General features: G+C 36.1%; 1 protein-coding gene across 13 annotated transcripts; it reads right to left on the bottom strand.

The window, feature by feature from the left end:
* On the bottom strand, nt 1-27,997 carry LOC112565735 (ralBP1-associated Eps domain-containing protein 1-like). 13 transcript variants are annotated; one of them, XM_025241413.1, is made up of 22 exons: nt 27,676-27,997; nt 26,258-26,381; nt 25,804-25,851; nt 22,221-22,269; nt 20,880-21,009; nt 19,117-19,330; nt 18,837-19,004; nt 17,985-18,167; nt 16,808-16,871; nt 15,989-16,131; nt 15,717-15,793; nt 15,378-15,476; nt 14,865-14,958; nt 12,095-12,313; nt 10,645-10,839; nt 10,223-10,281; nt 9,955-9,999; nt 8,839-8,919; nt 7,722-7,752; nt 7,371-7,420; nt 6,158-6,231; nt 1-5,822 (listed from the first exon to the last, which is right to left on the bottom strand). In XM_025241413.1, exons 1-22 carry the CDS (start codon nt 27,823-27,825, stop codon nt 5,651-5,653), a joined length of 2,469 nt encoding a protein of 822 aa, XP_025097198.1. In that variant the 5' UTR covers nt 27,826-27,997; the 3' UTR covers nt 1-5,650. The 13 variants fall into 13 exon arrangements, with proteins under 13 accessions (XP_025097198.1, XP_025097199.1, XP_025097201.1 ...); XM_025241414.1 differs by having other exon boundaries at nt 7,371-7,405; XM_025241416.1 differs by having other exon boundaries at nt 7,371-7,402.

Here is a 27,997-nt window from a genome sequence, read left to right as displayed (position 1 = left end):
TGAATCTAGGTAACATTTTATTCACAGTATCTGGAGTTGGTATGTACAGTAGGAGGCCATGTTAGGACGAAAATTACAAGATGCTTTGACAGAGTCACAGCAGCTAATACTGTGCAGTAACACAATGGGTAACATTTGCAAATGTTTGTAAACTTACAAATGTCCTTACATAAGCAATGCATGCATGCACACTCATCTGAACCCATCTTGCATCATATATACAAATTCAGCTGTGAAAAGGCTGCACTAAAGCCCTCCTCACATTTTTCATACATGGAAAGCCACCTATAAACACAAAGCATGCTGTATATTTTTGAAACTGCATTTTATTTCACTAAGCGGCCACTTCTTGTTCCACCTTTTTTTTATCGCAATGTTAGATGACAATCAATCATGCACACTTGGCCCTCTTCTCCAATGTACTGGCATGTTTATACTACATATCGAATCACAGATCATTCTTCAAAACTGTGTGACAAGTGCCAGCAAAAAATTCATTCACAAACTCCATTCATGTCACTTAAATGCTTTACAGTGGAATAATGTGGGTGAGTGCAATTTTCCTTCAAGTCTACGTTCTGGCTAAGCGTTCCTGGGAAACAATGCCAAGACTTGTTCACCCTAGGTGCAATGCCTATTCCCTGTGTAAATAATATCATAAGCTCTCATCCATGGGAGAAGAACATGAAGGCTTGCTTCATGCAGCATCCTACAGCATACATATAGTTAGACTTCATCAAACTCCAAATCCCTTCTAAGGGGTTTCTTATCTGGTCTTGATGATGTAAACACTTATGATGATTTAAGTAAGCAATTGTAAGTAAATATTTATGGTTTAAGTAAGCAATGGCATTAACTTTTACACTTTCACTTTTATTTTAACATTTGTTAAAGTTTATACAAGTGAATTTAATGGTTGTCTGTTGCATACTGTATTAAAATCATGGAAAACATACAAACTTAAAAGCATATAAGACCTATCGGTAGTAGTTTTGCTTATCTTTAAAGAAAAAGAAGACAGCAGCTGAATACTGAATTCTTCATTCACTTGTTGTCATACATATACATGTCCACAATAATTATCATGAAAAAGCTCCACACTGCCCGCAAGACCTCATTGTACACAGTGCGAGGCAGTAGACCTCAGTGTCCAAAGTGCTTGCTCTTGTTTTTTCCTATCATGAAGAAACTGACTCCACAACTGCAAAAGTTTGTCTGCCGTAAACAGATCATAAAGATGCATCATCATAACAGACATTTTTGTGGCCATACCTCAAAAAAAAAAAAGTGGGAGGGTGGGACGCCTAAATGTTAGTAAGTGCACATCAAAATCGGCTGTTTGAAAACCAGCCATTATGAAGTTAAAAATGGTATCTTTAAACAAATCAGAAACAAAATTTGAAGATGGTTACTTTAATAAGGGCAGTGTTATATATGCTTCAATACAATCAAGATGTCAGGTTGTACGTTTATCCTGGCAAAATGTCAAGTTGAGAACTTGTATTTCACTTTCATGTGATATGCTGATCTCATTTCAGAAGCTTGTAATGATAAACAGGTCTCATATAATGTAGCTATGGTAATTGTATCTTACACTTAAACAGCTGCAAATACATGCATGTAAATATATCTGCCTTTCCTTTTGGCACTGCTGCAGCAAAGCTCAATACATCTAGGTGCTAGTGGACAGAATTTTTTAATAACCTAACTAGGCAGCACATGCACATTCTTGATGACAATCCTTGGTTCTGACAACTTAAGCCATCCATCAAAGGCAAAACCATCAAAATGGTTGACTGCTGAAATGTACTGTACTGGACGCAATCTACAATACTCACGTTTCTTTTAAAACATGTAACACAGCTAAAGCAGCATGTTAACTTAACATAACCCTCTTAAGATGGAAACAAATATTAACTATATATACACTTTCAAGTAATACTCTAAAACTATATTCACCACTGAATGAAAACAGTGTGCCACATTAGTGTGCAGGTGGTGTTAGGATGCTACACACTACAAGATACATCTGTCAAAACTGTTTTCATTATTTTAAGATGTGAAAAAGTACAACAGTAAGTTTACAATATGTGTGGTTATGTCCAATGTTTAACAGAACCTGAGAATAGATGGAGAGAAGGAGTTTAAACCAGGGCTCAGACTATTATTTCTAAAATTTATATATGATGGTATACTGTACACACATTAGAAGACACAAGAAACTCAAGAGATACAGATGAAGACTATTATAATGAAAGATGTACTTCTGCAACAGGCGAAATGCCTTAAATCACAGATGAGAAAGAAGCTGACTTGACTGCTTCTGAATGCTTTGATCAGTGAAGGGTAAATGTGCAAACTGCTGACATTTTTAATATTTAAATCCCATAATTTTAGTGTCACAAAATAGCATAAACACAAAGAAAACAAATTTTCATTAGCTTTTAATGTTTTAAGTCATATTCTTTAAAGTTTCAAAATTTTTCAGTGACAGAGAAGGGAGGTAGTGTGTATACCTGTGTGTGTGTGTGTTCATTTTCATCAAACCATCCTAAAACAGAGCAATGAGTGTAGGTGCACTGCTACATTCCCAACATCATCTCTAACTGCAATACAATTCCACAGAATCATTTTCTGTCACTGTTTTACTAGCTACACTGCTCATATTGCTACCAGTGGAATATCACATTCTTGTGGATACATGATCAAATGATTTTCGAAAATCCCTTGTTTTTAAAATGTCCTCCGTGATTTTTTTTTTTTTTAACCTCAGAGAGATTAAATGTAATGTGCTCATGCAAAGTGAGACCATATAAGAATTATTACACGCTGTTTGGTAGAGATACAGTCTTACACATGCACTTATAAAGGTGCAACCATTCTAATGGAAACACAATACACCTTTGAAGAAAATAAAGTACATTTTCTAGCTAATCGCACAAAATATCAGGTAATTTTTGCAAAAATCTTGTATTCAGTTCTCGTACATTGTGAAAGGGTAAAATGGAAACCGAACTTAATAAGTGCAAGGTCTTATTATTTAACAGTCACCAACTGATACCAGCGCAACCCATCCACTCACAATAACCCTCTCACACATGCCCAAGTACAAATGCACAAATGCAAACACATAAACTGCACAGTGTAAAATAGTTCTGGAAGTGATTATAAATTAAATACACAAACATAAAATGGAAACAGCTGAAAATAAACATTCAAAGCCAACAGCTTCTTGAAAGGAACACAACCATCTGGCAAGCACAGTGAAATATAGGAGATAGTGACACAAAAACACTCAGAAAAACATTGAGGAATGCAAAACTCAGAAAATATACATAAATGGAAGGGAGCAGTCATTATCCCACTATGCTCCACTGCAGCAAAAGTGTCTGGGCTATTTCATAGTTCCCTCTTAAAAACAAATAACATAAACATGAACCACGTACACACTTGCACAATATGGTCCAAACGAAAACATCACAATTTAATAGTTTAAGCTGAAATGTGCAATGACAACATAAAATAGAAAATGCACAACACTTTTCGGCTGAAGAAAAGAAATCACACCAGCTTCTGCACCAACAGGACTGTAAGATGAGCTCAACTGTGCCATCACAAACTTTGAAATATAGTGATGAATATATATTTTTTCTGTGAAATCAATGAAAAACACAAAGAAGCATACAAATCTCTTTCCCTCTTTTGCATACAGTCATATAAAATTTGTTCACACCAGAGTAAATGCTTAAATCTGTCCATGTGAGCAACAAGAATGAACACCTGATGTCAGCATGGACTAAAAATCTAATTTATTGCGACACCTGAACACCCCCAGACATGGCACCCATAAGTTCTTGACTGCTGTACTTTTCTCAAAACTAGTGCAGACATACAGAGACATACCTAGTTACACTGAAAAATTTCACACCACTCTGTTTTCTTATGTGTTTTAAAAAAATACTTGCAACTGGAGTCATGTGACAGTCTTTGACATACATAGCACCATTCCTTTTAACCCTAAAATGAAAATACTCTTAGTTCATCTTTCCCTTAAGAAAGTTAACAAATCTCAGACATTTTCAAAAACAGTAATAGTCTTCATTAGTCATACCTAACCTAATAAGAAGAAAAATAATTTATCTCAAATACCACTGCATTGAATATGAGACAAAAACTGTCAAAAATGTGTTAAAAAGGATTTGGATGTGCTGGTTTAGCACTTTTACCAGCTAACAGTGCCTTAATTCTAAGACTGCATAATCAGGTACAGTTTCCAGCCTTGAACATTTAAAATTATTTTTAAAATAAACAAAAACACACGCAGCAAACTACTCCTGACATTTCCTTACAGAACCTTTTCGCATTTCCACTTTGCATTTTCTCAATTTCTGTTCTAGAAAACTCGAACATTTTCAAATATGCCACACATGTACACATCTACCTCCAATTAGATATGCACAGATATCCACACCCTTTCAACAATTAAAGAGCTTGCATAAACCAGCCATTAATGAGGTGCATTGAAAGTAAAAGGAACTCTGGCTCTCTTTTCAAGTCAAAGGGGGAAAAAAAAATCTCTCATTCAAAAAGTCTAAGCAGAAACACACCTGCACCAGACACTTTAGAATGTAAAACAAAATTCACCAACTCATTCAGGATTCAGTCATCAAATGAAGCTTTCACAAAGCTTCTATTCATAGGTTGGTGCCTAATCAGCAACCTCTTTCAAAACAAATATAAAAAGAAACTACACAAAAACACAGAGCAATCTACTTGACCTGCTGACACAAAAATACTTTCAGTAACTGCAGCATCTCTCCATAATCTCTATGGTGACCAGTTTCTGTACAATACTGTGACATCACAAATAAATGTTTTTCTATACTTTCATTTTATCCCTATTTATTAACAAATAAGTAAACAGGCAAATGGTTTCTCCTACTCTGCTTTCTCTTCTCAAACATTTTTCTTTAAAAATCTCCCAGAACCAAGACATGAAACTGCTGTAATTTTTTTTTTACCAATGAAGAACACATAGGACAAGCTAAAACTAATTAATTAAAATGTTTTCTTCCGTTTTCTTTTTTTAATACAAAATTGTGTGTATGGAGATGATATATATTAAATACTTGCTTTTGAGATAGATTTTATCAGCACAATTCCATTGTTTCCTCTGAAGGAACCTGATGTTTTTGACATAGATAAATTGTTTAATAATGTAAACTGAGTGGAAAAGCCAAATTTATTTTGAATGGTGAAAAATCTTTTTGGTTAGAAGCAAAGCTATTTTAAAAAAAATTAATGAAATGATGCCCTGCTAAAAATGCTCTACACCACAATATGTTGCTAATGATTATCCAATCCTTCACCAAACTTCTGCACAGCCAGCAAAACAGGAAGGGTACAATCAACAGTACCACATTCAATCAAACTTAGCACACTAACTTACCAAGCCAAGCCCTCAATTGTTAAATAAAAACAAAATAAAAGACAAAAAAAAAAAAAAAAAACCCAAATATTTCCTAATGCTCTTTTCTCATGAAATCTCCTTTCACAAAAAAAAAAACCACATAAATAAATAAAAAGAGGGAAAACAGGCCTTGAAAATATGCATTTCAGATCTTTTATGTGATCTCCTGCAGACACTGGACTAGCTAGAGAATGGTCGCAGATGTTCAAGCTGAATCTCCAGGGCAATGCGCTGCTCCATCACCTCTTGAAGCTCTTGGTTCAGCTCACTGTTCAGGCGCGTCAACATCGCATTACGCTCTTTGTGTGTTCTTATTGCCATACCTATATCTCTTTTGTCTCGACTCATTTGCCTGCACACAGATTTAATTGTAAATCAGAATTTTGCTGCTACAAAAATCAAAATTACTGCAGACTACATAGTCTGAATTTTTATAGACAGCTAATTTCTGATGATTTATTTCTAATTTCTGTAAATTTAACTGTGATCTGCCATAAACAGGATTTCAAAAGTTCATAGAAAGAATATGACCAGAGAGTTCAAACAAATGCAAGATGTTCCATATGAAAAAAAAGTACACAGGTCTCTGACATGCTTCCAAAATGAGTATACATATATATGTGTGGACACACACTTGTATTGTACCAAAGTACAACCAAGAGATACAAATATTTTGTACAGGCATACCTTTGTGACAAAGTTGACTGAGTCAGTCTGTCTTTGACACTTTCAACCATATCTTCTCCACTGCCCCCAGCCTCCTGGTGTGACCAAAATTGAAGTCTATCACAATCAGTAGTCACTAGTTATGTATTTAAAGGGGTTTGTTAAAGGCTGAACTACCTTAGGGCAGGAAAGATTGGTTTGATCTCTTGTGAAGGGAAGTGAGGAACACAGTGACTGGCTATCCTAGTATTCATGCTCTGATATTTTCTTCTAGCAGGCCTGAAGTACCCTCATCTCCCTCCCAGAGTGAAGCCATTCTTTCCTGATGGATGATGGAAATTTGGCCTGTCAAGAACACATGCAAGCAAGCACATACCAACAACATACAGGGGGCTGCCGAGACCCACTACTAGTCCCCAAGGGAGAGAAGTGAGACCTTTTTGGGCCCGTAGCATTGAATTGTTATTGTCAATTAGATTTTTTTCAAAATACAGTAACATACTTACAATTGTCCTTATCTGCATTAAATAATGCAATATCAATAGTGAACAATGTGATAAGTGCACACAGCACAGAATCAACATAACTAAATGAAATGGAGAAATTCTTTGCTCACCCAAAACCAAACAAGGGAGAGAGAGGGAGGGGGGGACATATGTGTTTTACGCCAAGCCAGTAACTATGGCTATATCACAGCAAGGAAGCCAGCCCTGTAAACAGGTGCTACATGCAGAGAAAGAACAGCCTGCCCTACATGACAGCTGAACCCAGGGCAGCCAACTTTCACTGTATTGGTGACAGGTGATAACTGTTGGGCCACTGAGCTTCCCCCCAAAACTAAACAGAGAGGGAAAATGAAATGAAGCTGGTGCATGAATGAGTGTCTTCAGTGTAAAGTGACCCATCTGTGTAAAACCCAAAATCTCAACTTTTGACATCCTGGCTGCACTCACACTGGTAATTGGGAGGGGCAGAGAACTGACCAACCTGGTGCTAATATAAAACTAATACATTTGTTACCTTTCCCTGGTCTCTAATGGATAGCCTATAGTTGCCTATGCTGATGACAGCAATAAATTATGGTCTTCCTGACCAGTCCAACTGATAACATCCAGTTCAGAAACCCAGTACACATATGCAAACAATTTCTACTGGCTTACGATGAAGAATTTTGATGAGTTTGCTAGTCTCAAAAGGGTTAATGAGATATTGCTTGTGACCAGAAAGTACTAACCTTTTCTTGGGAAACTCCTGCCCCAGTAGCTCCTTCTATTGCATAAGAGTCCACAATGGAAGAAAATAAAACAGCAATAACACCAGTGAGGTAAGAAAGAAACAATCGTTTTTGACCCCAATATTTTTTTAAATCTCAAACAGAAATACTCCACAAATATTAATTACACACCTAAACATAAATCTATCAAAAGTCTACACTTAATACTTTTTTAACACTTCTTTACAATATATCCACATACATCAAATTTTCCCTCCCATCTAATCTGAAGAAATGAAAAAAGTATCAGATTCTTTACTTCCCATGTACCAGCTTTATGAAACTTGCTGTCTTGTAACCTATGCAACATACCTGTTGACATTTCCTGTGTGGACACGGAGGTCTGAAAAATAAATTCATTGTGAAGGAGTTACTTCAGGAGATGTTAAAAGTCCTCACAAAAACTATTCTCTGCTCCTTTAAGAATCTATTTTTATTTTCTTCTTTCAAAAGAACACTGCAGTTCTTTCCAAGATTTATGCTGAAGGAGCTTGACAACAAAAAAATACTTATAGCTTGCATGTACTAGAATGTTGTATTTTGTCAAGAACTCAAGGTCAAGTTCCTGTGTGTTCACACATATAAAATCAAACAGGATGGAAACATCACATTAACATTAAATTTGATTTTACTTCGTTTCTTTCTAAAGAAATCAAGCTTTATTCCAAGTATGTATACAGCAAATGGCCCTAACGAGAAAAACATCACAGACATGCTGATTAAAAAATACTTTTTATCTCAAGACCTTTTAAAATGTTCATAAACAAATGGATCTGGTTGGAAAAAGGAAAAAAAAAATTGATGCAAAAATAAAAAAAGCCATGCAACATATTCATGCAAAACACACTGACACAAAAATCACTGAAACTGTTTCAGGGTCTGCCCTATGCTCCACTAGGGGGTTAATAGGAACAACAAGAAGATTAATACATGGTATGCACCTATGTTTCACTTTAACAGAAGGCTATCTGTTCTCATTTACACTCAAACTAGCACCTAAAAATATACAAGCTGATTGCAACAAAAGGTCTGCCTCAGCAAGCAAACATCAGTCATTAATAGTAATAGTGGAAAGAGAAAAAGCAACGACGATGACTTTATAAATGGAGTTTTGAGAATACTAAACTAAAATACTAAAAGAAAAATATTACAAAAGCATTAAAAAAAATATGGTACACGTGCAAAGTACAAAAATGAGCTCAACAATAAATAATACATTTTATGTGCGTACTGGACAACAGAAAGAAGCAGAGACATGTGTTGATCTTGCTGTTTGCAAGCAGGTAGTGAATCCCAATTACACCAAACTATATTTGAAATGCAACATCAGAAATTTTTTCATCGTTTTTACAAGCAGTCAGTGATTTTTCAATTAGTCCTCCTCAGAGAATGCAGGACCCTTTCCCACAGCGACTGTTAAGTCTCTCACCACTTTCAGAAAACCTAAGGAGACACTGCGCCGATGCTTTCCCACAACAGGTTGAACTTGCCGTTTAGCAATGTTTTTATACTGAAATGTTTGTGCAACAAATCATTTACTTGGAAATAAGCTAGACACAAAGTATTTCAGGCATGGTACAACAAGGTTAATTATGAGTAAACAACCTGAAAGGGTATAAAAGTGATCGTGACTAAAAAGTTCTCTTTCAAAATTCAACTTTTAACAAGAAAAGTTAATGTATACATAAGTCAAAATGGTAGCTAAGGTTAAAAATGTTACATCAGTGATTAAAGTTAATTTAATTATCACCAGTTACTTATTACTAGTTATTAAGCAAATGAAAATTACTTTACAAACTTTTATTTGATATACAATATAATAAAAAGTTTTTATTTCTTAATACTGATTTAAGAAATCTATGTTAAGAGAATTAAAATAGATTTTTTAAAAAAGATAGCCAAATGCTTGAAAGTCTGCGAGAAACGTTTACTATTAGAAATACCAGCCCTGCTTGTGCAGCATGTTCATCCCCGATATCCCTACCACGATTACTTTTATTCATGCTTAGCCAATCAAGATCAATCTTTTTAAATATAAAAAAGTGAGAATGGAGCACAAACTATTCATACGACTGTGAGACACCAAATGCAAGCAAGACTTGTATCACTTAACATCATTGCAAAATATGATTTCCACCCTCTTTATTAAAACAACATCCACAAACACATAAATATCTACATTAACATTTCCTAAGCAGGAAATTTTAAAAAGTGATGTATTATTAACAAAACAACTGAATGAATCAGTAAACAGATAAGGCTGGATTCATCTGTTCAACAATAAAAGAATAAATATCTTGTGTAATTTACACCTATATGAAATCAAAAGGATCATAAGAATTGAAACATGTTTAATTTTCAAAACATTTCAAAATTTCAAAAAGTCCAAATGAACAGCTACTATTACATTATTAGATTTCCCTGCATCACAATTACATATCTAATAGGTGATGCACAACTCCTTTCTACAGCAAGCAGGTTAAAAAAGCATGACAGACAGTATCAGGGTTCTGTGGAAGCACCACATTAGACCAAATACTCTTACCTCTATGCTGACGCTAGGTTCTCCAGACTTGATGGTGATATGAGTCTGCACAAAAAAATGGTAAGTTTTGTGTCACATGTTTAATGTTTCTATATAAGCAAACCATTTTCTGAAAACAATCTTTTGCATGCCTAAAAATAAACAATTTCTCAAGATGTATATGGATATGGCTACAAACATGCATGCACACATTTTTTTCTAAAAAGTGAGAATTGTCATCCACACCATGTGTGATTTCAAACAACAGCAACAGCAAAAGACCACTTACATCTTTGGGCATTGCACGAGGTGGGACTGCTGGAGGCAGAACGGACGTTTGCACAGGACCTGCATTATAACATCTACAGCATGTAATAATCATCCAGCAGATCATTTAATATACTAGCCAGTTATAAAGCTTTACCGTTAGACACATGGGCAAAATGACCTTTTCATATGGCTGTATTTGCATGGAATGGTAAGGTAGCAAAAATGTAATAGACTGTGAAAAAAATGGATAAGAAAATAAAGCAACAAACCATATTGCCCTTCAGAGACTATTCTGCCACAAACTGCTATCGAGAAAGTATGAATGAACTGAGCATGCTTGACCTGCATTCCTTTAGATACCTACTCTTCCTTTATTTCTTTCATTTCACTTTATCATCATTCTGTAGAATAGCTGTTCAATTATTCAGACTAAAAGTTTACCTTGTTTCAGGTCCACAGACATGCTGCGTCCATGCACCTGTGGGCGAGGAGGAGGAGTGGGTGGGGCCTGAGAGGGTGGATAGGAGCTTGCTGCAGGATCCCCACTGCCCAAGACACCTGACGATGTCACACTGTCCTCCTCCAGCTGACCTGATGAGGGTGGTGGATGTAACTGACCTCTGGCCACCATGGGAACTGCGGCAAGGGATAAGGTCATCATTTTAAAACTGTGTGGAATGCCAACTGACTGGTTCATTTTTTAATGCATTATTAATGCTTTGTCATCAGGATGACCTGCTGGTTTAATTAACCGCCTGGTTTTCCCATGCCTTCAGTGTGCAAACTGTTCTGCAGGCATAAGGTTTGGACACTATGGCAACCATACGCTTCTGCATGAGGATGTGTGACTGTGCTAAATGGTTAATGGGAGCTTTTGTCTCTTCATGATAACACCTCAACAAGGCAGTCTTTATTCTTTCAACAAGACAGATGCAGGAACAGATAACATTACTTTAAATCTTTTCTTAAATCCTTAAAAAGAGAGCAACCGCAGCAACAAAATTGTAAAAAAACTGTTGTTTAATAACTTGGGATCATAGGGAGCGGAGGATAAAAAAGTAAAATGTTAATTTCATACCAAGTTCTGTGCTGACAATTAAAAAATAAGCTGTGCATGTCTAAATAAATAAACATAAAATCAGTCTATGTAGCAGAGCCTTTAAAGAACAGTAATAAGCTACAGTTTATATAAAAAAAATCTGGCAAGCTGTGTAGCATTAAATCAGGCACAGAATGCTACAGTGGATACACACAAAAGTAACATGGCTACAACAAACAAGAAAGCTACATTTTGATTCAGCACCTTAAATCCCATGGGATCAAATAATTCAAGTAACATCTACATACTAAAGGATTAAAGTGCAATGCCTATCTCTGTCTTTACCATGCACTGCCTGTGGTGCACACAAATATAAATTATATGAATGCAGACCACACAGAACACCACCTGATAGGTTTTTACCTTGCATATTGGGGTGCTTGGGAACAATGACCAACAACAAACACTCTGACACAACTCATGCTAAAGCAGGAAATTAGGGACACACTATACAAATTCATGCAGCACAGTATCAAACTACTCACTGATAATCTCAGGCATTCTAATATACATACATTTAGGTAAATAACCAACACTGAAGAAATTTTTCTTTTCAATCTTCTAGTACTTTTAAAACTTTTTTTTTCCCCTGGCACATGGGGAACTAAGTCTTGAATAAAAAAATTCTGCCTCCCCCCGTCTCACCAATACTATTTTTTCTAGAGAAGCCACTAATCCATGACTGACCTAAAAATTATTCTGTATAAAGTATTTATTAATAAGCATTATAATAAAACTAGCAGTAACTGGTAGAAAAAAATTGCCCTTTGCAATGACAGGTGTCAGAGGTACCTGTGTTGGGTTTCTTTGGTATTGGACGGGGCCTGCCCTGTATGGGTGCGCTATATTTGGAGGAGACAGGGATCGGGCTGTCGCTGGGACTAGGCAGGTCAGAGGAGGAGGGAGGGGGCAGAGATGATGGGGGATGTGATTCGATGCGAACACGATGATTGTGCCCAACCATAGCCTCGTCGCTGGCTACATGCTCGTGAGACAGAGGCACAGCAGAATCTGGAGACAGGCAAAAACCAAAAGAATACTCCACAGGTGAGTGGCTGGAAGTTTAGCACTGCCCACAAAGCTGCTGGATCCAATGTGGATAATAATCTTTTTCATTTGTCAAATTCAGTCTCTGATAACAATGAGAAAAATCTTATTTTCCCCATACCTCTTTTCTCTTCGGGAGGGTTTTGAGGTCAATCTTCTATATCTAGATAATGCTGAATTAAAAAAAAAAAACAAAAAAAGAAGAAAAAGTTAAAACTGGAATTGAAAGAGCTGATTGTAGCCCAAAGCCACTATATGGGTAAAGAATTTTATCATTTTGTTGCTGACTTTTAATGATCTACTAATACTAGAATCCCAAACCAGCAGCTTTGTGTCGAAAACTCCCAGAGAAATAAAGATGTGATAAAGTATCAACACAAGGAACATCAAAACTCTAACCAATTACTAGCCATCACAGAGCTATTTGACTGTCTCACAATTCTAGAAAGGGATTTAATAATACTACTATACATTTTCCCAGCAAACAATCTATCCCTACTTTCCGTCACCCTTTACCACTAACTGAAAAAAAATGTGTCTGGGGCTGCTTTTTTTTCTTTTTTTTTTTGTACCAACATGCATGTCTCATCTTCTTCGGTCATCCTCAATTTCCAAAATGTAGATCTGTTATTGTTACACATCAATTTTGGAAATTTAGTTTTAAAATATGTGTAAAATTCTCAAACTCAGTTTATATAAAATGCTCATTCCCACCTTTCTTGTTGAAAAAGAAATCTGCTCGTGACTTAGAAATGCATAAGACAGCCAAACAGCTACCATGACACCCAGAGTAGAGGGCTCAGAGATGTGCACCAACAACCATGCAGACGCCTCAGTGACTCAGTCCCATGAATATATTGTACTCCATTCCTTGCTTTAGAGCAGCATTCTTATTTAATGCTCTTTTATCTCTTGTAGATAATCAAGCTCTTTCATGCACCGTGTGTACAGAGGATAGAGAAATTTCTGGAAATGAAAGGGTGCAGAAGTGAGGAGTCTCACAAACTATTGGTGCAAATCCCTGGTACACACTACCAGAAAAACATCTGGATATTTTAGCATCCAGCCTGAGCCAGGCTGGTCAACTAACATCATTTCTACCCACGAGACGGATCCAATAGATGACTGGTTGGACCAGCACTAACTTAATCATAGGCTTCTAAATTAAATATTTTCAACCCTCTGACCCAGGTTTAGACTGATATATAATGTTAATTTAAAAAGTGCAGCTCTGTTAACAGAAGAACATGTATACACGTCAATACTGGCCACATTAAACCTGATTACACCTGTAAATACTACATAAAAGGCAATTCCATGAAACCAGTTAATCAGTTGTCTTTTTTGTTACATGTTGTATGTGGCAATATACACCAAATGCCTCTTGTAAATGATTTGAATATGCACTGAGAAGAAAGAACAACACAATATTTGGTCAGTCCACACATGCAAATTTAAGCACACAACCAATGACTTCACATTTAAAAGCTTAGGTACACTGTGTGTCTTACAAGCAAATCAAGACTGCCATTAGCAAAGAGCGTTTAAGGGATGTTCAGCAGCCCCCAGATCATTACTGAAATAACTGTGCTACAATTTTTGTTTAAAGGAACAAAGAGCAACTTAGTAAATTTATGTCTCACATAAAAGGAAATTCTTATTTTTCCCTGCATTCCTACTGTCATAACTTTTTCTTTTAAAAAGTCTGCACATTTTAAAAAACATTTTCAATAAGTAAAACATTTCAAACACATAAAAATATTAAAACAAACAGCTGTTTTTAACTGAATTAGTACCTTTTGCTTCTTCGAATGATATAGTGCTTATTGTCAGAATTAATGAGCCAATGAGAAATATTTAGTCAGTGAAAAACACAGTAAATTATTACAATTAGTAAAAACTTCTAATAATATGTGAGTAAAGCTTATAGATGTATTGTGCATGCATTATGAAAGAGACAAAAGAATGTTATCATAAAGCCTGTCAACTGTCAGAACACTATCCGCTGAACACTGTCAGCTCCAGACTTTTAGTTTTAGAGCTAAAACACATTGTTGCACAGCTCATTTGTCTAAATATGTCACCTTGAAACAATAATTTACAGCAGTGCAATAAACAATACTTCTCCCTTCTCCTCTTTAATAAAGTTTAAAGATTAGAGTGTTGTCAACACTGGGTAAAAGTTCTAAGACAAGAATAATGTGAACCAACTTTTGTGCAGCAGCAGTTAACCTTACAGCCCCGTTTTCCCCAACTCTGAATTACAAAAAATAAGTTATTGTTTTATCTTTCAAATAACTGATGGTTCTGTTTTTATATTGGTCCTGAATAACTGTGTGATGCATGTTGAAAGACTCGACTCTTTCCAGAAAGATCAAAGATGAGCAAAACGAGAAAGTGAGCAAGCTGACACCAGTTTCCACCAGTCCATTGTGGTAGGAGCTGCACCTCAGAAGGTAGCAGAATGGTAGTACATGTTAGCGGCCCAAGGCAGACAGCACAGCATGCCAAGTACCTGAGAGTGCCCTACCGCGGTCAAAACCTTCTGCTGGAAGAGGAAGGCCATCAGGAGACATCCGCACAGCAACAGGGTGCACAATTTTTGAATCCTGTTGGGGGAAAAAAAAAAGACATTTGTTAATAAAGATCTAATTACGTTAAATATGGACTCTGGGAGGAGTAAATTTTCCGGTGAATGTTCCAGTGTAGGACACTGACACACTCCCCCCCATCTCATTGCTTTCTCAAACCTTGTCACCATGACACACCTTGATTTCATCTGCCAAAACCTTCCTTAATTACTTTTCTGTATTAAAAAAAAAGAAAATAAACAATGAATAGTGTAACCATTAAACAAAATTAAGTACACAGATCTGCAAAAAAAAAAAAAATCTATCCCATGATGATGTAACGTGATGTAATTTTGCTTTCCTTAATCTAACCAAACAAAAGAAAACTGAACGAAAGATGAAAGCCTAAAAACAAAGCCCAAACTTAAAAAAGTAAAAGAACCAGAATGAGAACTCACAGGATCTGCACTAGGTTTGGCATAATCAAAGTTCACGAGATGAGCAGGGGAAGGAACTCCACTGGATCCTGGAGACTCCTGTACAAAGTTGGCTGTCCACTGCCAGACGTAAGTAAATCACCATATTTTGGCATGATGAGTTTCGTTCATCCATGCACATTTGTGATTTACTGATTAAATTATTAAATCAATATAATTTTTTAAAAAATTACTCTGAACAAAAACAAGGAACTGATGCCACATATCAAAATATTTTTGGCATGTCTTTTCCTCCAAACCTGACCATAATCCCTTTTGTTTTATTCTTGTGATTAGGGTGCACAGCAAAATGTTATTCACCTGATTAATTTGAGGTGAGGGTGGTGTTGCTCTTTTTAATGTGCTTCCTGGAGGTAGATCTGCAGCAAATGGTTCATCTGCAACAGTTCAAATATCAATTCATTAATTTTTCAAAATTTATTTCCACTTTAAAATTTAAATTAAATTTTAAATGAAAATGGTAGAGGTGATGATCAGGAAAATGAAAAGAATCTTTAATCACAGCAATATTCCACAGACACTATAAAAACAACAAAAAGGTAAGCAGTACCAGGACATAACACAGCACCTACCATTTAATGTGGAGTATGGCATAAGTGAAGCAGGCAAGTGATCTGGCAGCTCAATATCATTTCGACGTAAGACAACAAGATGCATGGCAATGCAAAACTCCTCCATGGACAGTGCTCCATCACGATTCAAATCTGACAATTGCCTGCCAAACAAAGAAAGCCTGTGAACATGCAGTTCAGCAAATCACATCTAATCTGTTGGCTACAATTCTGAGCCAGAGGAATTGAGCAGGGATAGTCAATGGCTGTCGTGCTCCTGTTGTGATCTGTTGTTAACTGTAGCTTTCATGTACTTTAAACCCATAGAAATTCATAAAATGCTTTAGAAAAAACGCTTTTATGTTCTAAAATTGATAAAATTTGATACCAGCAGGTGCCCACAAATTAGGAAAGATAGTTTTCTGGTATTATGCAACTGAAATTTACACATTTTCAGCTGACTGCAAACCATCTCCTTCTACAGATTAGTTCTATCTTCCTGTCATGAACAAAAGTCGTATAGCTTTTATGGTCCTTGTCTGTGTTCTTTACCATTGCATGTTTTTTTCTTTAGGGTCAAAGTCATACAGATATGCAGAATACCTTGAAAGGATTTCTGGTGTTTTGGCTGAAAGGAAATCTTTGCACACTTGCTTTTGTTCCTATTTGGTTCCATTCTGCACCTTATGCTAGCAAATATAACTAAAGGGGAAGGGAAATCTCATTACTGGAACATGGTTTTAATGACATCTAAACCATCACTTTAAAATGTTTACAGGAATTTTGCAAACAAGCTCTACATCTTCCCTCTAATGTTAACATCCAAATACAATTTCTTACCAGATCTTGGACAGCTCTACAACAGGTAGCTTGGACTTTTCAAAGAAATTTTTGGCAACAGGACCTGCAAGAGAGCAGAAATGTTACAGAAAAATGATGAGCCTTCATTTTCCTGCCTTGAGGGGACTAGCTCTCTGCATTTTGTTCCTCTACATCAATCTGTTTTGATTTTTGTGCCCAGTATTTGGAACACACTTTTATTTTTTGCTTTGTTTTGTTTAGTTTTTGGTTGATATCCTCATCCTTGTACTGGCCTGTTTTCCTGTAGGTGGCCTTTGTTTCTTATCAATGATGTTGAACATTCTGATAAACAGTCTTCTCTAACACCAGATGGGTAAGTTTCTTTTCTGTGAAAAACGGCAGCAGAAAGTGCTGAATCATCGAATATAAACTGGACACAGCACTAACCATCAGACAGCATGTTTTTGTTTTTCTTTTTACAACTATGCTGCAAACACACTGACAGCACATGAATGTGTGTGCATAAATATGGATGTTAGTGTACATGTGAGAAAGGCAGGGAAATCTATAGATTTCAGTATTTATGTTAATGTGTCAAGTGTCAGTGTGTGTGTGTTGATGCATCAATATTATTGTGTGTTTTGACATTAACCTTATGTGCATGTAAGTTTGCATTTCAGGATTGCTTTTTCTTGCTGTAGAAATGTTAATTGGGTATTAGAAAGTAGAGTGAAGCTGACTTTGGCAGATGTACAGTACTTCCATTCTGGAAGGCTGGTAAAATGCTAATCAATAGTGCCAACACTTTTTACCCTCATAAGAAATTACATAAATATATTTGACTGGTTCTGGCACCCATCAACAGCTGTCTGCCTTGTATGATTCAGAGTATTTTACAGTACAGCATACATAAAAAGATTGGTCTTATTTAAATATGTTACACTGAAAAATATATTTTCATCATTTTAATATATTTAAGTTTCAGCATAGTCAATGTTGATTTAACCATGTCATACTGACTTGAATGGCTAATTCAGACACATGTATGCCACTATTAAGCAAGTGGTTGAACATCAAAATAATTTCTCTCAAAAATACTGGCAGAGGACCAAAATGTTTGAAAGCAGTGCAGTTTGAGTATGAAGGAATCACTGTATGAGCTTTATTACTGTTACCGCTGGCAACTATCACAAAATGAAAAAAGCAGAAAGCAAACCTGTAATGACTCCACTAAGATCTTGCTGCATGGAGATAAACTGCTTTACATAGTATTCTCGCTGTTCATCTGTGATGGTCCAAACATCATCGATACTCTCAGCCTCAGAACTTATGGAAGATGAATCAATACCTGGCGGCTCAAGAGATGATTCCCACCTTTTAACACCACTGCCTAATAACACTGTGAAGACAAACATGTTCTGTTTAGGTCCAAAATAATGAAAATGCTTTACATCTAAAATATTTTTAGGTCTTCTTTTGTTTCTTTTTATTGTATGCAAGTTGATAAATGTAATGCCATAACAAACCATAAGGAATGGAATGAACTGTTATCCCTTGCAATAAAAACAAAAAGATGTTATTTCGCCAAATCTGTTTCCTCCCCATTCTTAGTTCTGTTCCCGAGATACATGCCCACAAATATCCCCATACAAAGAAGTCAACAGCACAGAGGTCAGGACTGTATTTGAGTATCTACATTCAGGTTGTGACAACCTCAGCCAGTAGGAGAGATGGGATGATACATGAATTGTCTATGTACATAGTCACAATTTTGACCAATTTCTTTGCATGCTGATGTTTGTAGGCTTGCTTCTTCAGAAGGAAAGGGTAGTGTTCAATTGAACTTTACTCAATCATAAGAAAAAAAACCAACACCCCACTAGTCCTTTAAAGCTTTGTGAATGTAAGATAAACTACAGTCAGAATAAATGAGGTACAATAAACATGACCTAAACATTTTTTCCCCTAAAACATCTCCCATCCACAGAAAGTGGTAGTTATCTAAGAACATGGCCCAACAGACTGCCAAAGCACTCATCCAAATGGTAAGAAATGAATGTTCACATACTATGACTCTCATCATCCTCAAACATGGCCCAGTTGCCATTCTCATTACTGGAAAGATGGGGATAATGTCCTCCTACTACAGCTACAGGATGTACATGTGGACCAATACTGCTTCCTGTTGACCCTGACATCACTGAGTGTCCCATACCTCCTCCGGGTACTCCTCCACCTGGAAAAGTGGCATCAATCAATTTAGTTGCTCATGGTCCCTTGTTTTTGACTGTCATACTATAACAAATCTACCTTTCTCCTCTCAATCGGAATTCACAAAGTAATCTCACCCCCACCATTGGATGCCAGCGCAACAGGATTAACATGACCAGAGTCATGGATAGTCTCCTTGTCTCTCACGATAGAGCCAGCAAACACTGCAGGTACAGTGTGCTGTTTAATCAGCGGCCGAGGAGCATTGTGATTTGGTGATGTTGCTGGTGATTCTTTGGGTGAAAAGCCAGGAGACCTGGAATTATGTGGTGAGTCATCCCGACTTGCAGACTGCAAAAGAAACAAAAAAAATTTTTGAAAACTGCAGATAATTTTTGTTCAAGTAAATCTGTTAACTAGGTAGAACTTCTTTTCCAGGATAGGTATTTTAGGTTCCTACCCCTCTCCCAGGCACAGAAAGACCACCAACTTCACTGGATACAAATTATATTAAAAAAAAACTGAATTTTTTACAATTCAAAACTTTCTTGACAAAATTTACAAAAGGTTTGCAGAATTATTGAAGTAACGCGTTAGCTCTTTTCACACGATTTTCTTCTGCAGCAACGAATGTCTTCACAGCTACAGTGTGTTTCGAACACAGTAATGCAAACTGGGTAGTGTTGCAAAACACATCACACACTCTGTGTGTGTGTGGGATTGGTGTTTTACGCCGTGCCAGCAACTGAGGGTATATCACGGCAAGGCAGCCAGCCCTGTAAACAGATGCCACGTGCAGAGAAAGAACAGTGTGCCCGAAAACGAGAAATGAGCTCTGGGCAGCCAGCCTTCACTGTATTGGTAACCGGCGATAACCTTTGCGCCACCGGACCACTCATATCATCACACTGTGTGTTAATAAATGAATATATATATATAGAAAGAAATTGTTTGTTATCTCAGGGACTGTTTTACTATGAATTATTATGAATTGCCGATTTGACCACAGCCCAAAATCAATTTGACCATGACCAAAACCTGCAGTCGATGGAAGATGATGATTTAGGTTGTATCGACTATAGACAGTGGTCGAATTAACTGAGGCCAGTGGTTAAATTAACTACAAGCTGGGGTTAAATCGACTATGGCTATGGTCAAATCGACTCAGGGTTGTGGACAAACTGTGTCATAGTTGAATTGACTTGGTCCAATCAGATAATGGTCAAATCAACAGGTAGCCCCAACAGTTACGATTTTTCATTTAAATTCAGCACAACAAAAACTATAATTCTTGCAAATCCTATAACTTAAATGTTAAAATAAATGCTCCTTAAAATGCTCTGTCAATGATGATTCTCTTTACTCTATGTGTAAATACTGAATCACATCATACTACTGTTCTTAATGTTGAATTGCATGACTTTTGTACAGAGGTAATCTTCTGTACTATGGTTTATTTAGAGGCCTGCACAACTTCTTTGCTCATCTTCTGACATCAAGTCCCATTGGCTAAGACAAAGACATATGGACAGAGGTCTTTCTCCTACCAAGCCCCATCAACTTAGAATGGATTACCCATCAGCCTTTGTTACTCTGATTCTCTTACCATCTTTCAGTCTAAACTCAAGATGTATCTTTTCAGAACAGCAACTTCACTTAGAAGGACCTTGAGTGTACAGTACATAGCCAGTCTGTATTTACTTGGTGTATGAGTAGGTGTGCTGTTGTATGTCTGTTACATGAAAATATCGATGCATGGCTGTTGGTTATCCTGTTTACTTTAGTATATCATTTCTGAGCATATTATTGCAAAAGTGCTATATAAACGTTCATTATTATTATCCAGAAAAAACTTTTTTCCTAATAATTATACCTTTAAATAGCGCAAAGTCCTTCTTACCTGCTGAGTAGCAGGCTGGAAACTAGGATTACCATCAGGAATGACACCTCGGTACTGTCCAGAAAGACTTCGCCGATGAGACTGCTTTCCAGCAGGTGGTGGTGGCAGTCCGCCTGATGCCAGCCCTTTGCTGCTCAAAACAAAGAATTTTAGAGTGACATTTTTTTATGTCAAATTTTTACAAAAATTCAATCAACAATTTGAATTTTACTGCAAGTACATACAAGGTGAAATAGGAAACTCTGTTTCCTGAAACCTGCAATAACTTATTCTGTTTTTTAACAAAATGTTAAATATATTAACTACATTAAATACATACATAATTAAATACATTAAATATGTAACTTAGGGTAAGACTAAATGTTTAAATGAAAGAGGTTCAAAACATTCGTTAAAAACAAAAACACAGATGCGCTAGGATATATTTTAATTTGTGCAATGTTTTAATTCCTAGAAAAATTCTTTATCTGCAATGTCTCAAGTGACTCTTGATAAATTCCTTTATGGTAGTCCCAGTGGTCTTAACATTCACCTCAACTGAACATGCACTGCACATTTACAACAACAAAAAAAAAACAGTAAAGGAGATGCCTGCTATTTAGACAACTGGTGCTAGTTAATATGATGGCAGCAAATCTGCCTTTTGTAAATGAGTCTAAGATTTACAAGAATGAGCCGTACATCAGTGATAAGAGGTAAGCTACTAAACATAAAGATCCTTGAATATAAGCAGGAAATATAGAAAATAAATGGGTTTCTGAGCTTATAATTCTCACTAGGATCCTGGATCACTGACCACTAACTTTTACACTGTGCTGTGGCCCCATTTTGAGCAGTCTAGGGCTTTCAAAATTGAGTTAAATGTTTTATTTTTTATTTCAAATGGTGTGGTCAACTTTATTTTAAAGCGGTCCCACCGAAGTAAGCAATGCTTGTAGAAATATTATTATAAATGCTTCAAAACGAACACACAACCCAGTGCTTATCATCAAAGACTGGTCACTTAGCAATTTTATTATGTCACCACAATCAGCCAAGATTTATGCTTCTTATAGCAGTCAACAACAACAACAAAAAAAAAATACAAATTTCCAACTAACATAGTTTTAACACGTATTATGGAAATGGCAAAATATTTATTAAATACAAAATATTGCATTTTTTCGTAATAAAACTGTCCATCTGTTTATATCAACTTTAAAAAAAAAAATCCCTCAGTTCCTGCTAATAAACAATGAAGAATGATACTATTGCAAAAGAGCTATTTAACCAAGTTTAAAAAACTTTCAACCATTTGTATAGAAGAGTTTTTCCAAGGGAAAAAAATGCTTAAGCACTTACAGGTCACTGGCGCTGTTGTCTCCTTCTGCTGAGTTTCTCTTTCTATCACCTGCAACCAAATATCTGAATGCAGTAACCAAATGACTGTCCTGAATGCTCTCTATGCATACTTTTGTTCTCACATAGGAGGAAGGAAAAAAGCAAGCAAGGGGAAAAAAGAAGAGTGTAGCAGGCACAGAATGGAATCCATTACTACCCTGGTGCAACTGGATGGAGCTGCCAAAAACTAATAATGTGACAAATAAAACTGCTTAGCCAAAATGTTTTCTCTCATAAAATCCCAAAAGCCAGACCTCTTGCCTTACAATCATGTGCTTGGTATGAAGCTGAATGCTCAATAAACAAAAGTTTCAAGCTGTAAAAGAAACTGAAGCCATGAAATCATTATGTAAACTGGTGCTGGCTCATTCCTCAGCAATTAACAAATTTAATAGACTTATTATAAAAAAATAGTCAAATTAAAAAAAGGAGAAAAAACTAGTTATATTCGCCAAACTGGAATTGAAAACAAATAACAATAGTTAAGACAGAGCTAAAAAAAGTAAAAAAAGCAGTGAAACCCGGTTGATTATCACTCTAAAGTGTCAGCGTAGCCTGACTCCACAATGCGTGATCTTATTATTGTAGGGGATTACTGTACTAGTTCAGATAAAATCAGACCACAAGAATACATCACACTACAGGAAAAGATTGTAAAGAGGAAGGGGATTGTGAAGAGGTAGTATGTTTTGTCATAGTACCAAGTATCACATAACACACGGCACTTGCATTTCTACAATAGTCATTTCCTGTTTGTCACATCAAACAATCTGAATTTGTCTCAGCCTTTTCCATCACATAGAAAAAGCCTAAATCAAGTAAAAGAGCAAAGAAAATTTGACAATTTACACAAAATTGTAAATGAATTCCCATTAGGCATAAGAAAAACTAAAAGTTAGGTTGGAGATCTCTTTACATAAATAAGACCTTGTTTAATAATCCAAATATATAAAAACATATTTTGTCATTCATTTCTATGAAATGTTAGTGACACAGCATTACATGCATAAAAACATGCCATTCACAATTAAAGCTACCTTAATATCAATGATTAAAATATACATCTGTATTTGTAGATAAAAGTTGAAATATGTTTATAACGGGGGAGAAGAGTATAAAAAACCTTAACATTTTTAACTGAAGGTCTAAAAATCCCTTACGTTTTAGGAATGGGAAAGTTTTCGCCCAACTGTTCCAGCTGCTGTACATTTTCAGTTAAAATGCTTAAAAAGTGCTTCACTCATCTTTCATTTTTTTAAAGAAACTGCTTAATCTCGCACCCTCTTTGTATGCTCTGTGTGTCCTAGCAACAAATACAGGCAACAGATGTTATAGAGATACATGACTCGAGCTGCACTTGTCAATGACATCACAGAATACTGTACTTCCTTTTTTTGAGCTCTACAGCTTATTTATTGTCACGGCTGATCAGTTTAAATGGAGAAAAGGAAAAAAGATATAGAGAAGGGAAAAGATACCTTACACAAGGATTTTCTTAACTAAGCACACAACAACAGGTCTCAAGTACCATCGTTGTTCCAAGCAGCTAGAGATAATGAAACTGTAAATGAAGGGTATTCAAAACAAAGATTAAGAAAAAAGCACAGTGAGAAAGGTGAGAGTTCTCCAGTTTACATAAGAAAATGAGAAACAATAATAACCAGATCACAAATCCCAAGCTGCTATCATCATGACCAGGTTACAGACCTGTCAACTGATAAGGAACTGAAGAGTTTGCATGCTTTACCATAACAGTGTGCCTAGATGTAAACTCTCTCTCTCACATGCACACATGGAATTTTGTCATATTAATAACAGCCAGCACACAAACGTAAATTCAAATAAACTGTAAGTTTTAGTGGTATGAATGTAGGTACCATCAAGCCTATTGCACCTATTTGTGTGATTGCCTCTCTCTATATATATATATGTGAATAGAGGATTGATGAATTTTCAGCAATGTAATTTGCAAATAATTTCAGCCAGTCTGATGATAGTGCTTGCTTTATATTCACTGATGCTTACCAAAATGACTGATTTATAAAACATCTGCACTAATATTACCAAATGTCTGAATATATTCTACATATGTCACTAGTTTGAAAGGATCCCACTAGATTGCTACACCAATGCAAATCTTGCTGATGCATTTTGTATCATTGTACTTCCCCTGCGCATCCTGTGATATTCCCTTTTTTGTACTTATCTGACAGTACACAATACAGAAAGGCTCTATTAAAGCCAAAAGTGCTGTATTCTGCCAAAAGAAAATAAAAAGGGTTCATCTTCAACAATAATAAGTGGTGCTTTTTTATGTTCAGCCTCTAAACACATTTTGCTTGCCTGCATACCTTAAAAACACTTCATTTATATGTATGCCAATTCTCAGTGTCTAGTGAAAATTTCAAACCTTTTTCTTTGTATTTTTATGTGGCTGTCTAATTTAAGCTTTTAACTGTGTAGACCAGAGAATTTGCCTGCTGGAGAGGTGTACACACCAGAAATGCTGGTTTTTCTTCCTGACAATCTACTAGCAAGCCACACAATTTTACAATTTACTGCATCTGCTTGGCTTTTTTCCCCTACCTACAATCAAAATATTTATAATGTGTTTTTTGGCATCAGTTTCATCATTCAGCAAAGTTCATAGGTTTGGGTTCTAAATTCAAAATAAGCAAAATAATCGATTGGTAAGCTATGCACAAAGATGTGCAGAGGGGGGGGGGGATTTGGTGTTTTTACGCCGTGTCAGCAACTGAGGCTATATTACGGCAAGCAGCCAGCCCTGTAAACAGATGCCACGTGCAGAGAAAGATCAGCGTGCCCGAGACGAGAAATGAACTCAGGGCAGCCAACCTTCACTGTATTGGTGACAGGCGCTAACAGCGCTAACCGTTGCGCCACCGGACCGCTCCAAGATGTGCAGATGCTGTTAAAGGAGTGCACATGTGTACATACATGTATGCATACATTTTCTTACATGAAACACTTACATTATCTGTAGTCATGATAGAAAAAAACAATAGTAAAATTATGCCAAAGACAACACTTGAACAGATGAATGTGTCTTTGTGCATGTCTATGTGTGAGCACAAGTTACAGAAACAGAAAAGCAACATACAACTAAGCTTGTAAGAACTGCAGAAAGTTCAAATTATAATAAAACACTACACAGTCAATGGCCAAACAAATCTATTAAGTGCGACTACACAAGACAGTCACAATGGCTTGACTCAATATGCTATTACCATCATGACAAATACATGAGAGAATTTGTACAAGGGAGGTGGGGGGAGAATTGGTGTTTTACGCCAAGCCAGCAACTAAGGCTATATCACGGCAAGGCAGCCAGCCCCGTAAACAGATGCCACATGCAGAGAAAGAACAACACGCCTGAGACGAGAGCTAAACCCAGGACAGCAAACCTTCACTGTACTAGTGACAGGCGCTAACCATTGTGCCACTGGACCACCCGAGATTTTTTACAAGCAAAATGTATCCACATGACATACTAAACAGATTCTTGGTTAACAGGTTAACATACCTTGATCAGTGGATTTAGATGAAAATCTTGGCAAAGGAATATCAACACCTGAAAGTCAGAACAGTGCTTTTCTTCATCAGTGGTCTAGAATTATAAATATAAAAATAATGTATACTTTATCGCTTTTCCTTTGACCAGCTAATCCTTTTGTGTTAACAAAATGAAATCACAAAATGAATAAGGGAGACAAGGAAGTGGGAAGTAGAATATAAAGTGAGATAGTGATGGAACAAAATGGTGGTGGTGGTGGTGGTGCTGCTGCTGATAGTAATAATACAGTTACAATTCAGAATGATTTCATGTATCTCAATCAGGGAACTACAATTTTGACCTGACACAAATTTAGCATTGCACTAGAATTACAGGACATTTTGCAAGCACCATTCCTGCTTGTTCAGAGGCAACTATACACATTTAAAGTATTAATAAGTAGAAACCAGGCTTACAATCTTACCAGCATTCAATGTTTCTAATTTTAATGGCAAGCCAGCTTGTGCAACAGCAATAAACTTGAGAGCAATGTAAAACTGACTTCGCCCCAGGTGGCCAAGTCGTTTTGCTCCACAGAGTTCCCAAATCTGAAAAATTTAGAATAGCAAAAAAGTTCCTTTCAACACATACAAGGCAGGAAAAAGCATAAACAATATAAAAATAGCAGCAAGATAAGGAATTAACTGACAATTAGCATTTGTGTTAATTTCAAAAGATGGCACAAGAAATAAAATGAAAAGATATTAATAATATAAATAAAGATATTAACATCAACATTTTATAATTGCTATTACAAGATTTTAGCTGATTTCTAAAGCATAGCAATTCTCTTTCTCTCTTAGCATTCCAATCTGCCTACTGCTCCTTCATGCACACACAAAACATTAACAATGCAACGTTATTAAAATACATATTAACTGAAAGAATGCAACAAACAAACCCCTATAATAGTTGAGAAAATAAAACAATGACTATAGTGCAGCACTTCAGAAAATCTCAAAATCACTTTTAAGAACAAGTAATAATGCCAATGTATATCAAGTGGTAAAATGCTAAAAGTAGACAATAATCTACGATTTTAAAATTATCTGATTCTCAGGATTCACTTTAAAAGCTGAAAATGTTCACTGGTATGGGCCTACATGTATATTCTTTTGTTTTTGCATGTATGCCTTTGTTTTGTAAATGTACACATATCTTTTTAAAACAGTGGCAGTGCTCTCTGTAGTGTAATGCTTAATGACTCTATATGTAGCTATAAATATGCTTAGAAGTGGGTGTCAAAGTTAAAGGAAGCATCATTTACTAGTTAATAGAAGATTACTATGAACTCTCACACCTACCTTAAAGGATGGATGGAAAATTAGAAATAATTCCTTCAACTGGAAGATTTAATAATTATTTAAAAAGTTGGGGGGGGGGAGCTCTGCACATACCTACCAATATTACTGAAAACATATTGACTTTTATTGCTCCAAATTTTCAGTTTTGTTTATTAATTGAAGAAACCACATTTTTTTTATTAATTAAAAGCTGTGCAAGTGATTAGAAATGGTTAGTCATACTCAAACTCAAAGCTGTTTTCATTAGCCACTATCAGAAGTTTATATATGGAGTTTGCACTAAGTTCTTTGTTGTCTTAATGACAGTAACGTACATAAATTAGTTTTACTTAATGCATAGCTCACTATAAAGCAGAATTATGAAATAATTTGATGCTAACAAAGGGGCGTGGCCAATGAAAATTGTTCAGACTTTCAGTTTTCTATGGACGCACGCATTCGGTTGTGGGAATACCCATTTTTCTGAACGTATAGCGAAACACGATAATACAGATTGCATTCTTCAGTTTCCAATATGCAATATAATTATTTCACCTACTTGCTTCAATGTGTCCTGATTCAGACTCGATGCTAAAAACAGTTCGGATGCTTTAGGGCCTGTTATTCTGCCCGTTCCCTCAACATCACACGTCTGAAACAGCTCAGCGTAGTATTGTTGCTCTAAATCTCCAAGTTTTAATGCCTCCATTATCGTAGTTATTTCTTGTTAAAATGAGAAATTTCGTTAGCTGTGTGTAAAATGCAACAGCTTCCAATTCTCGGAAAACATGGCCAGCCTCTTCGTTGTCCCACCGTTCAAGCGTAAGACGAGTCAGACTCCATCTTTGATCAATTTTCTCGTGGATGATGTCATATGATGT

Source organism: Pomacea canaliculata, linkage group LG6, assembly GCF_003073045.1.
Source record: "Pomacea canaliculata isolate SZHN2017 linkage group LG6, ASM307304v1, whole genome shotgun sequence".
In the NCBI taxonomy this organism is placed as follows: Eukaryota; Metazoa; Mollusca; class Gastropoda; order Architaenioglossa; family Ampullariidae; genus Pomacea; species Pomacea canaliculata.
The sequence above is the reverse complement of the archived record's forward strand: the minus strand, read 5'-3'. Positions and strand labels throughout refer to the sequence as shown.

Bases quoted from the DNA above. Each gene is read 5' to 3' on its own strand.
- LOC112565735 (XM_025241413.1), bottom strand. From the start codon at position 27,825: ATGGAGGCATTAAAACTTGGAGATTTAGAGCAACAATACTACGCTGAG. The intron at 6,232-7,370 runs GTTAGTACTTTC...TGGTCACACCAG, and splicing joins CAGGAGTTTCCCAAGAAAAG to GAGGCTGGGGGCAGTGGAGA. The intron at 5,823-6,157 runs GTATGCCTGTAC...ATCTGTGTGCAG, and splicing joins CAGTCAACTTTGTCACAAAG to GCAAATGAGTCGAGACAAAA.